The following is a 12,630-nucleotide window of genomic DNA, read 5'->3' as shown; positions in this document are numbered from 1 at the left end:
AGGTCTCCGTGAGCAAGTATCACCTTCAACATGTTCTTAGACTTCCAAAAATGAGTTGTTCTGGCAAAAAATATTGAGCTCTCAATAAGAAATATTCCCAATATGCCTGACTCAATTTTTCAAAAGTGATGCTCACAATTCCCAAAGTTTAACACAAAACTTGAAAGCACAACATTGCTCCAAATTCTGCTGTTCAATTTTCGTAACATACATCTACAACACAACTCACTGATGGCACTCTCAAAAAATCGTGTGATAGCTGTTAGGAGCTGAAGCTTGGACTGAGCTGCTTGCTAGAATAAAGGATACCATATTCATTTTTTATGCACTTTTGTTTTTTCAGTTATATTTCTCTTCCTATTTTCTTTGGAACGCTTTAATGGTTAGGTACATTAGGATGTGGCATGTCACAATTCAGCAACAACAGAGACGAATTTGCCATTGTAAAAAATGTTACCTTCATATCACTGACATCTCACAGAGTGAGAAGAAAGAGCCACACATCCTTAATGTGGTTAGTAATATTATAACATATCCGTTAAATGCAGAGAGAAGTGGAAGTATCAACATTATATGAAATACTTATCTCAATAACAAGAAACACATGCTGGCATATTATATGCTGCCCAGTAAAACATAATGTTATTAATAGCATGCTTTGGGTTGATGACAGATTTACATCCTTATTTGTATCGAAAGAACAATGCAATCACAAAAATTATAAAATTATGAGAGAGAACTGCTCACCGGTACTATGTTCAAAACAAAATATTTAGTTCTACTGATAGTAACTTTAAAAAAAGGATTATATGACATTACCCTAGTTTACACAACTAGCAGTTCCTTCTTCGGGGAGGAGAGGATAGGTTGGACAACATTAAAAAGGAAGGGCAGGTCACACAGATACCAAAATGAGGGGGACCCAGCTACTGTGATGATAAAAGGTATGTTCCTGTCATCCTAGGATCTGAGTATCCTGTCCTTCCTTTTTAACCTTCCAGAAACCATCTTAAAAATAATGGAAATAAAAACTAATTAATGAAATAGGTAAGACTGGCACTACAGCAAGCGAGATATAACAAATTTGATAATAGAGCATATGTATAGTGGAAAACAATCCATCATATGAATATATGATTAGGAACAGTAGCAGTGGCTAAGGGGGTTACAGCACTGTTAAGGGCAGCTCCTGCAGTCACTAACTTGCCTATTTTTTGGGAGGAGACAATATAGTGATGGTGATGTATTCTGATGAAAGAGTCTGTGAGCAGTGATGGCTAGAATAAGAGCTAAACAACACCTTTAATAATAATGGTAAACAGTCATAATTCATTGTTGGCAAATAAATTAAAAAAAACTTAGATCTTAAAAATGCCGTATTACAGTGCAACTACTGAGGTTACACAAGCAAAAACTAGCACTTCATTTTGTAGAGGAAGCATATGCATCAACTACAATTTTCTGTCCATCACAAAATGAAAACTAGCTGTACAAATGTGATAGAGAAAAGAAGTCACTGACTGCTTAGCTCACTCATGGAAAATAATGTGCAGTCGCTTGTGTAAGTTTGGTTGGGAATGATGTAAAGGTACTGAAAAAGGAAGAGTGTATGGAAGACTGCAGTCTGCCATAGTTGCTGATGTCATATATTAGGAGTAAACACTGAAGGAGAACATGAGAGAAGCTTTTTTCTGGTGAGGTTACAGTGTGCAGGTGCTGACAACTGATACGTTTGTTAGATGAGAAACATACTGTATATAACTAAAGTATGGATATACACACTATTCTGTGCCATTATGAAAGGTAAAGACATATTTGAAGGTTACATTAATACTTCATACCTCTGGATGGAAATTTGCAATCTTAATGTGCAAATGTGGAAGAGGGCGTGATTCTCCAGTATACTGTCCAGGTATTTCTAGGTCATTCCCCCACTTATCTCCTTGAAAGTTCTTAAGCCATGGGCTGAATTCCCATAGAAAGTAAGTGCTTTTAGTTGACTTTGACTTGTTGTGTAATTCCTTCCTGCATTTCTGGATGATTTCTAGTGCTTCTTGAATATTACCACTATTGACAGCCTGTGTACATGTATAAATAAATAAACAAATATGAACATAATAGAGGGAAACATTCCACGTGAGAAAAATATATCTAAAAACAAAGATGATGTAACTTGCCAAACGAAAGCATTGGTATGTTGATAGACACACAAGAAAACACACACACAACACACACACACACACACACACACACACACACACACACACACACACACACACAAGCTTTTGCAACCCACAGTTGCTTTATCAGGAAAGAGGGAAAGAGAGGGAAAGACGAAAGGATGTGGGTTTTAAGGGAGAGGGTAAGGAGTCATTCCAATCCCGGGAGCGGAAAGACTTACCTTAGGGGGAAAAAAGGACAGGTATACACTCGCACACACACACACGTATCCCTCCACACATATACAGACACAAGCAGGGACAAAAGAGGAGGAAAAAAGGACACACATCCAAAATACTTGAGACACAACAATCTAAAAAGCAAAAAATTCTAAATGATTTTAAGAATCATAGTAACTGTATTACTGGTTATGCAAAACAAGAGGCAGTAACTAAATGTTAAAAGTCTCACAATCCATGAGTAACTGATGCTATTAACAGCTTAATTTTCTACGAATTCACACATTCATTTCACTCATTCTATCGTGCTTTGCAGAGCATGTCAAGAAGAACTATCTTCAAAGATTTGAAATTTTCAAGGATTTGAAATTTTCAAGCACACATCAACAAAGAAGAAGCAAATCACAGAAACTTAATCTGTACACTGTACACTGTTATGTACTATTTGTTCTTAAGATAGCCAAATATAGTTTAGTAGAGTAGGGCAACCACTGTTTTGAACTAAATTTTCTGCTTCCTCATGAATATAATACATAAAAGTAATCACCAGAACCCCCAACAGACAATGGAAATCATACCTACAAAATTTACCTTATCATTATTGATTCATAAAAATTTGACATCCTATTAATTTAGTAACAGAGAGAGCACTCGAGGAAGGAAGCTGTTGGCAGTACTAGGAACTCAGTCCTATGAGGAGCAAATAACCATTGATGTAGACAGTTTTACATTTGATGTGGAATGGGCTAAAGACATTCTACAGGTAAGTCTAAGCATTGCTTGTGGACAATTACAACTTAGTAGCTGACTCACTTCTGCAGTGTTACATCACTACAGAAGGACAATGTCTGCCTAGCTTTGGACATTCATTACAAATGGGGTACAGAATAGTACCCAGCTGTTTTTGATACACAACAAGAGTACACCCAACAGCCATATGCAGTAATGTTGATGTAGATTCAATCTGGAGAAGCCCCAGGAGAGCAAATGAAATCAGCCAAATTAACAGGCTCTTTGTACAATTTGTATTGAAATATCAGGTTCTGAAGTATATCAGATCTAGCAGATGATGACATTAGTTGCACTTGCTGGCAAATTATCTGTAAACACCAAAACTACCATGATACCATGCTGATTTTGGTGTGTCATACAATTTGTTTTTATGCCTACTGAATTTTGGATTTTCATGTCTTGTTAAACTGTTTTTTAATATGAACACTTATCTTTTGGATGCAAAATGTTACAACAGAGCACAAATCAAAATTAATCTATAGAAAATTGACCAACACAGAATGAAAATACATTGTTGTTACTAAAATTTGCATTTTTTTTTCATTAGCAAACTGGGGTCAAATTTTTTAGAGAAAAGAAATGAAACCCAATTACTTTGTTGTATGTTAGGTAACTTTAACAGTTGTAGTCAATATATGATGTGGTATTCAATGTAAAGATGAGACTCCCAATTGAAATCTGATGGAATACAATTTTTAAAGAACAGGGTCACTGAAAGTTAAAGCCCGGAAATTGTCACAGTCATGATGATACTTCCAGGGGATCTCACAATAGAGATGTCCTTCAGTCACTTGTGAACAATAAAACAAATGTTGTGAACACTGCTTTGATGTTCCCTTTCAAAACATCAACAAATTTAGAGAAAAGACACATTCCCAAGCACCAAATATTTTATATCTTGTGGACATTTGTGTGTAGATGGCTGAGAGGGAGGACTTTTTTTGAGGGGGGGAGAGGGTCGGATGGGGTGGGGGGGAGGAGTGTGTGCTGCCACTGGACAGAGACCAGCAATTTTTTTTTTAGTAGTTTTTCCATGATATACTACAAGTAACGAAAAATGCATTTCTTTCATCTAAGGTAGTGTTATTAGAACAGTACTGCTTTTGACAATGTTGACTGGAATACTCTCTTTCAAATTCTAAAGGTGGCAGGGGTAAAATACAGGGAGCGAAAGTTTATTTATAATTTGCACGGAAACCAGATGGCAGTTGTAAGAGTCGAGGGACATGAAAGGGAAGCAGTGGTTGGGAAGGGAGTGAGACAGGGTTGTAGCCTCTCCCCGATGTTATTCAATCTGTATATTGAGCAAGCAGTAAAGGAAACAAAAGAAAAATTCAGAGTAGGTATTAAAATCCAGGGAGAAGAAAAAAAAAAAAAAAAAAAAAACTTTGAGGTTCGCTGATGATATTGTAATTCTGTCAGAGACAGCAAATGACTTGGAAGAGCAGTTGAACGGAATGGACAGTGTCTTGAAAGGAGGATATAAGATGAACATCAACAAAAGCAAAACGAGGATAATGGAAATTTGTTAACATCGAGTATAGATTTAAGTGTTAGGAAGTCATTTCTGAAAGTATTTGTATGGAGTGTAGCCATGTATGGAAGTGAAACATGAACGATAAATAGTTTGGACAAGAAGAGAATAGAAGCTTTCGAAATGTGGTGCTACAGAAGAACGTTGCAGATTAGGTGGGTAGTTCACATAATCTGTGGGACATGTAACTAACTAACTAACTGAGTTGAGTGGTTTGCTTAGTGGTCTGTGAGCATATTCCATTATTGTGATTGTGACTATGTGAGTTAACAGTTTTGCAATGGCTAACCAGGTAAAGCAGCGTGTCTGTATACAGTTTTGATTTAAACATGGGAAAACTGCTGTCTAAATGCAGAAAATGTTGAAGCAAGTTTTTGAAGACAACACTTTAGGTCAGATACAAAATTATTGACAATTTAAGAGTTACCGAAATGGGTGAATATTGATCAATGATGACTACTGCGTTCATAAGTCAACAGGAATTGCACTTGAAAATGTTCAGAAAGTGAGTGAATTGATACTGTTAGGTAGCACACAGACATGTCAGAACATCGAACATGAGAAAGATTGCAACTAAGTTTGTGCCATGAATGCTTCAAGCTGATCAGAAGCAACATTAGACGGAAGTCTTCAGGGAAGTTAAACAACTTCTTCACGACAGAACTGTTTATAAGAAAGAAAGGTTCGCAGCAGAGCTTCTGTAAAGTTTGGAAGGTAGAAGTAAAGCTGTGAGGACAAGGCATGAGTCGTGCTTGGGTAGCTCAGATGGTAGAGCACTTGCCCATGAAAGGCAAAGGTTCCGAGTTTGAGTCTTGGTCCAGCGCACAGTTTTTATCTGCCAGGAAGTTTCATATCAGTGCACACTCCGCTGCAGAGTGAAAGTCTAATTCTGGACAGAACTGATTGCCCAATGGAAGGAAACACAGCCGAGCACAAAACGTTCAATTTCAATGACTTTACAAATTGTGCTAACTGGGTCTTTCCCATCATCTTTTCTGAATTATGTGATTGGAAACTGTTCATTCAGCACATCCTTTATATCCATAATCCTCCTGGCCCCAGTCTCAACTAGCCCCTTGCCCCATACCCATCTCCACCCCTGCCCTTGGACCCTGACATCATGCACGCTACACCCACACCTTCTTTCCTGCAGTCTTCCCTAACTCTGTTCTGTCTCCTCCTCCTAATCCACACCATCTCATCACTGCACACTACATGAGCTCGTCGGAACAGGTGCCCGTGCAGCATTCCTATTACAGTGAGTTGTTATGTTCACTCCTTAAATTGTATACATTCCACCAGGTCTTTCCACTCCCAAACCTATTAAAATATACAGGCCGCTTGTAGCTCTTAAACTCTTTTGGCATTAGGTACACAAATTCCTATTGTAAAATTTATTGTTAATGACTGAATATAGTTTATGGAAACAATCAATGTGTGAAACGTGACACATGCAGATGTGTTTTGCACAGGGTATATAAGGTAACATTTGAATGTCAAATTGACGTAAATCCATTTATAGCTAGTAGTAATTTTTATACACTGTTCCACATACCGTTAATACTGCACCCAAGTGTATTTCACCTTTCTGAATCTGAGATTTTGAACTTCTTTTGTTTTCATCTGGATAATATTTATCAATTTCACTGAAAATCTCACCACATAACGCACTACTGCCTTGTGAAGGCATCTCCCTTCGCGACACAAACAATCTGTTCAACATTTCTTGAAATTCAATTTTGAACTGATTTAAGTTTGCCACTCCAGCTTCTAAAAGCTGAGATAAATTTTTGAGTTCATTGCCCAACAATATACGTGGCAAACACAGCCAAGAAAATGCATTTGTAAATTCTTCCACAATGGTGTCACTTAACAGGATGGTCTTTAATCTGTTCAACATGAAACAGACAATAAATTATTTGTAAATACATAGGACAAAATGTTTCATTTATGAGAGCACTGAAAGTGAGCTAAAGAATTATAGCTATAACTGACATTACCAACCTGTCTACAATGATTCTGGCAGATTCACTGGTTTCTGAGATCTCATCAAATGTGTACTTTTTGGCACTAACTTTAAAAGCATAAACTAGAGCTCGTGGGTAGGCTTTTGCCATACGAATTACAAGCTCATGTAAGGCAATCCCCACAGGCGAGTCCAAAGAAGCCAAAATCTGGCTCACCCATCCAAGAAACATCCACTCAGGGACAGAGGCACTCTGAGGAAAGAGAGATGATGATGCCAATAATAGTGATGATTATAATAACAACAACAGCATTAACAACAAACAACAACAACATTTTATATATTAGGAATAAAATGCTAGGGGAAAATGTTGAGAGCATTATCAGTATGCTAGTGTAACACAAAGCAAAATAAGAATAAACACTAAATTCGAAAGCAGTTTTAGCTTAACAACTCTCCAGGTTTTGTTATAGATCCCAAGTTCTTTCAGTGGTGTAACATAGTATTCACAATTGTGCACTAATTTCTGCTGCTTTATTTATTTGACACAGAAAAATATGATTAATGGGCTGTGCCTGATATTAGAATCTTAATGATGGTGAATTCTTGCCCACCACTGCCACTTTAGCTCTGAAGACAACGGAGCCCTGATGCAATTACCTGGTGAGTGGTCATCACTATATTTATTATATTCACATCATCAATAACCCCCCATGAACCATGGACCTTGCCGTTGGTGGGGAGGCTTGCGTGCCTCAGCGATACAGATGGCCGTACCATAGGTGCAACAACAATGGAGGGGTACCTGTTGATAGGCCAGACAAACGTGTGGTTCCTGAAGAGGGGCAGCAGCCTTTTCAGTAGTTGCAGGGGCAACAGTCTGGATGATTGACTGACCTAGCCTTGTAACACTAACCAAAACTGCCTTGCTGTGCTAGTACTGGGAACAGATGAAAGCAAGGGGAAACTACAGCCGTAATTTCTCCCGAGGGCATGCAGCTTTACTGTATGATTAAATGATGATGGCGTCCTCTTGGGTAAAATATTCCGGAGGTAAAATAGTCCCCCATTCGGATCTCCGGGCAGGGACTACTCAAGAGGACGTCGTTATCAGGAGAAAGATAACTGGCATTCTACGGATCGGAGCGTGGAATGTCAGATCCCTTAATAGGGCAGGTAGGTTAGAAAATTTAAAAAGGGAAATGGATAGGTTAAAGTTAGATATAGTGGGACTTAGTGAAGCTCAGTGGCAGGAGGAACAAGACTTCTGGTCAGGTGAATACAGGGTTATAAATACAAAATCAAATAGGGGTAATGCAGGAGTAGGTTTAATAATGAATAAAAAAATAGGGATGCAGGTAAGCTACTACAAACAACATAGTGAATGCATTATTGTAGCCAAGATAGACACGAAACCCATGCCTACTACAGTAGTATGAGTTTATATGCCAACTAGCTCTGCAGATGATGAAGAATTTGATGAAATGTATGATGAGATAAACGAAATTATTCAGGTAGTGAAAGGAGACAAAAATTTAATAGTCATGAGTCACTAGAATTCGATAATAGGAAAAGGGAGAGAAGGAAACATAGTAGGTGAATATGGATTGGGGCTAAGAAATGAAAGAGGAAGTCGCATGGTAGAATTTTGCACAGAGCATAACTTAATCATAGCTAACACTTGGTTCAAGAATCATAAAAGAAGGTTGTATACATGGAAGAACCCTGGAGATACTAAAAGGTATCAGATAGATTACATAATGGTAAGACAGAGATTTAGGAACCAGGTTTTAAATTGTAAGACATTTCCAGGGGCAGATGTGGACCCTGACCACAATCTATTGGTTACGAACTGTAGATTAAAACTGAAGAAACTGCAAAAAGGTGGGAATTTAAGGAGATGGGACCTGGATAAACTGAAAGAACCAGAGGTTGTACAGAGTTTCAGCGAGAGCATAAGGGAACAATTGACAGGAATGGGGGAAAGAAATACAGTACAAGAATGGGTAGCTTTGAGGGATGAAATTGTGAAGGCAACAGAGGATCAAGCAGGCAAAAAATAGAGGGCTAGTAGAAATCCTTGGGTAACAGAAGAAATATTAAATTTAATTGATGAAAGGAGAAAATACAAAAATGCAGTAAATGAAGCAGGCAAAAAGGAATACAAACGTCTCCAAAATGAGATCGACAGGAAGTGCAAAATGGCTAAGCAGGGATGGCTAGAGGACAAATGTAAGGATGTAGAGGCTTGTCTCACTAGGTGTAAGATAGATACTGCCTACAGGAAAATTAAAGAGGCCTTTGGAGAAAAGAGAACCACTTGTATGAATATCAAAAGCTCAGATGGAAACCCAATTCTAAGCAAAGAAGGAGGAGGAGGAGATTAGTGTTTAACGTCCCGTCAACAACGAGGTCATTAGAGACGGAGCGCAAGCTCGGGTGAGGGAAGGAAGGGGAAGGAAATCGGCCGTGCCCTTTCAAAGGAACCATCCCGGCATTTGCCTGAAGTGATGTAGGGAAATCACGGAAAACCTAAATCAGGATGGCCGGAGACGGAATTGAACCTTCGTCCTCCCGAATGCGAGTCCAGTGTGCTAACCACTGCGCCACCTCGCTCGGTAGCAAAAAAGGGTAAGCAGAAAGGTGGAAGGAGTATATAGAGGGTTTATACAAGGGCGATGTACTTGAGGACAATATTATGGAAATGGAAGAGGATGTAGATGAAGATGAAATGGGAGATATGATACTGCGTGAAGAGTTTGACAGAGCACTGAAAGATCTGAGTCGAAACAAGGCTCCAAGAGTAGACAACATTCCATTAGAACTACTGACAGCCTTGGGAGAGACAGTCCTGACAAAACTCTACCACCTGGTGAGCGAGATGTATGAGACAGGTGAAATACCCTCAGACTTCAAGAAGAATATAATAATTCCAATCCCAAAGAAAGAAGGTGTTGACAGATGTGAAAATTACCGAACTATCAGTTTAATATGTCACAGCTGCAAAATACTAACATGAATTCTTTACAGACGAATGGAAAAACATGTAGAAGCCGACTTTGGGGAAGATCAGTTTGGATTCCGCAGAAATATTGGAACACGTGAGGCAATACTGACCCTACGACTTCTCTTAGAAGCTAGGTTAAGGAAAGGCAAACCTACGTTCCTAGCATTTGTAAACTTAGAGAAAACTTTTGACAATGTTGACTGGAATACTCTGTTTCAAATTCTAAAGTTGGCAGGGGTAAAATACAGGGAGCAAAAGGCTATTTACAATTTGTATAGTAACCAGATGGCAGTTATAAGAGTCGAGGGGCACAAAAGGGAAGCAGTGGTTGGGAAGGGAGTGAGACAGGGTTGTAGCCTCTCCCCGATGTTATTCAATCTGTATAATGAGCAAGCAGTAAAGGAAACAAAAGAAAAATTCTGAGTAGGAATTAAAATCCATGGAGAAGAAATTGTAAGAATTGTAATGCTGTCAGAGACAGCAAAGGACCTGGAAGAGCAGTTGAACGGAATGGACAATGTCTTGGAAGGAGGATATAAGATGAACATCAACAAAAGCAAAACGAGGATAATGGAATGTAGTCGAGTTAACTCGGGTGATGCTGAGGGAATTAGATTAGGAAATGAGACACTTACAGTAGTAAAGGAGTTGTGCTATTTGGGGAGCAAAATAACTGATGATGGTTGAAGTAGAGAGGATATAAAATGTAGACTGGCAATGGCAAGGAAAGCGTTTCTGAAAAAGAGAAATTTGTTAACATCGAGTATAGATTTAAGTGCCAGGAAGTCGTTTCTGAAAGTATTTGTATGGAGTGTAGCCATGTATGGAAGTGAAACATGGACGATAAATAGTTTGGACAAGAAGAGAATAGAAGCTTTTGAAATGTGGTGCTACAGAAGAATGCTGAAGATTAGATGGGTAGATCACATAACTAATGAGGAAGTATTGAATAGGATTGGGGAGAAGAGAAGTTTGTGGCACAACTTGACAAGAAGAAGGGATCGGTTTGTATAACATGTTCTGAGACATCAAGGGATCACCAATTTAGTATTGGAGGGCAGTGTGGAGGGTAAAAATCGTAGAGGGAGACCAAGAGATGAATACACTAAGCAGATTCAGAAGGATGTAGGTTGCCGTAAGTACTGGGAGATGAAGAAGCTAGCACAGGTAGAGTAGCACGGAGAGCTGCATCAACCCAGTCTCAGGACTGAAGACCACAACAACAACAACAACAACAACATAACCAATAAAATCAAACAAAACCCACCACTTTCAGTTAAGCTCACACTAATGATTCATCATTCCCTGAATGATTTCCTTGCTTTTCCAGACACATACATTGAGTTTATAAAGAAATTACATATAAAATCACAGTGAAGATATTCCAGGTTTCAGAATTTAGCAGGCCCCTGACCCATGGTTCTGGGGTACTTTTGCACAACTCTCGTTATTTCCTAGAACTTGCCAGTCCTTTTCCCTCATCACTCTTTCTTCCCATTCAAGCCTTCTGCGCAGAAAAAGGAGCCACTGGCTCTGAACACTTACACATTTACATAACTTTTATGCGTTTTCTGCCACTGTTGCTTGGCGAGTAAATTTTTTTATGTATCCAATTATATTTTATTTTCAAAAATTGATTATTTTCATTGATAAGTTATGTACTGAGATTCAAATGCACAATGACTAAAGTAACCAGTTTTGTCTTTGAACTTACAAAATTACTTCTGTGACAATGAAAGAACTGCTATCATTTCAGCTTTCCATGGCCTTGGTCATTCATTAACCATGGATATATTTATCTATAAACTATGGCATATGCGGCTATTAATTGGCATTTTAATCAATGTATATTGTCTGCTACAAGAGAACACACATCTCTTTCTCATTTATTTCAAGTTTATAAAATTAATTACAAGCATTATGAATAACTATTCATTTGTTGATCCACTGCAGTGCCTTCAAAAGTATGTGAAATATATTCTGAATATATGTAAATATGTGGGCTGTACTGAAGAACAATACAATATTATGATCTAGAGTCCCATCAAAGATAACATTAGTGGCAGAGCACAAAGCTTGGGGCAACAAGGATGGGGAATAAACCTAAATCTGGATGAATGTATGGGTATCTGAATCCCAGTCCTGAATGTGCTAGTGACAATGTCTGCTTGCTTGCGTTGAAAATAATGGTTTTTATTTTCTTAAATCAATGAGAAAAACATTACATGTCTCAATATGCTTCACACTAACATCCATTCCTTCTTATTGCCAATCCTATTCAATTTTTGTCAGTGTGCTATGCATTTTAAACAATTCTTTTTTTTTCTATACATCTCAAGTATCTGAAACACTTGCCTCCCAAACCACTATCACATTGTTTAAACATCTAGTTAGTGTCTCACGTATGTGCAGTCTCTGAAACTGATTCATAATTGCAGCCTCATATTTGACAAGAGTATAAGTTTGTTGCTCTGAAGGCCATTTTGTTCTTATTATTCTTCCTCCTGCCCCTCATTTATTTTGGTTCTCTTTTTCTATCCCTGTTTTTTTTTTCTTTTCAATCTCTTTAGCTACGTGTTTTTACCCAAGTATCTTATAGGTATTTTATACCTATTGTTCCATCTCTTTAAATTTACAATCTTTATCTGATATTCCCTTACTTTATGCATATATATACGAGGGCTATCCACAAAGTACATTACGTTTTGGAATTAAAAATAAATAAAGTATTGGACATTTTTTTAAATTATATACAGATGAAAGCCACACTTAAATACTACTTTTCTACATAGTTGCCATTTAAATTAAGGCACTTATCGTAGCGATGGACGAGCTTGGAAATCCCTTCATCGTAAAATTCGGCCGCCTGCGCCTTCAACCACATGGTTACCTGTTCATGAAGCAGTGCGTCGTCATCAAAACGCTGCATAGC

At 38.1% G+C, this 12,630-nt stretch overlaps 1 protein-coding gene across 1 annotated transcript in view; it reads right to left on the bottom strand.

Moving 5' to 3' along the window:
* LOC124623192 (DNA-dependent protein kinase catalytic subunit-like) overlaps nucleotides 1–12,630 on the bottom strand; it is a 565,210-nt gene that overhangs the window by 56,580 nt on the left and 496,000 nt on the right. Inside the window, exons 46-48 of the mRNA XM_047149022.1 lie at nucleotides 6,730–6,944; nucleotides 6,281–6,614; nucleotides 1,842–2,078 (exon numbers count right to left, since the gene is read on the bottom strand). Coding sequence (XP_047004978.1) covers nucleotides 1,842–2,078; nucleotides 6,281–6,614; nucleotides 6,730–6,944 — 786 coding nt within the window. The remainder of the gene's footprint in view (nucleotides 1–1,841; nucleotides 2,079–6,280; nucleotides 6,615–6,729; nucleotides 6,945–12,630) is intronic.

The sequence above is a fragment of the Schistocerca americana genome, chromosome 1, assembly GCF_021461395.2.
Source record: "Schistocerca americana isolate TAMUIC-IGC-003095 chromosome 1, iqSchAmer2.1, whole genome shotgun sequence".
Lineage (NCBI taxonomy): Eukaryota > Metazoa > Arthropoda > Insecta > Orthoptera > Acrididae > Schistocerca > Schistocerca americana.
Note: the sequence above shows the minus strand (reverse complement) of the source record. Positions and strands in the feature narration are given on the sequence as shown.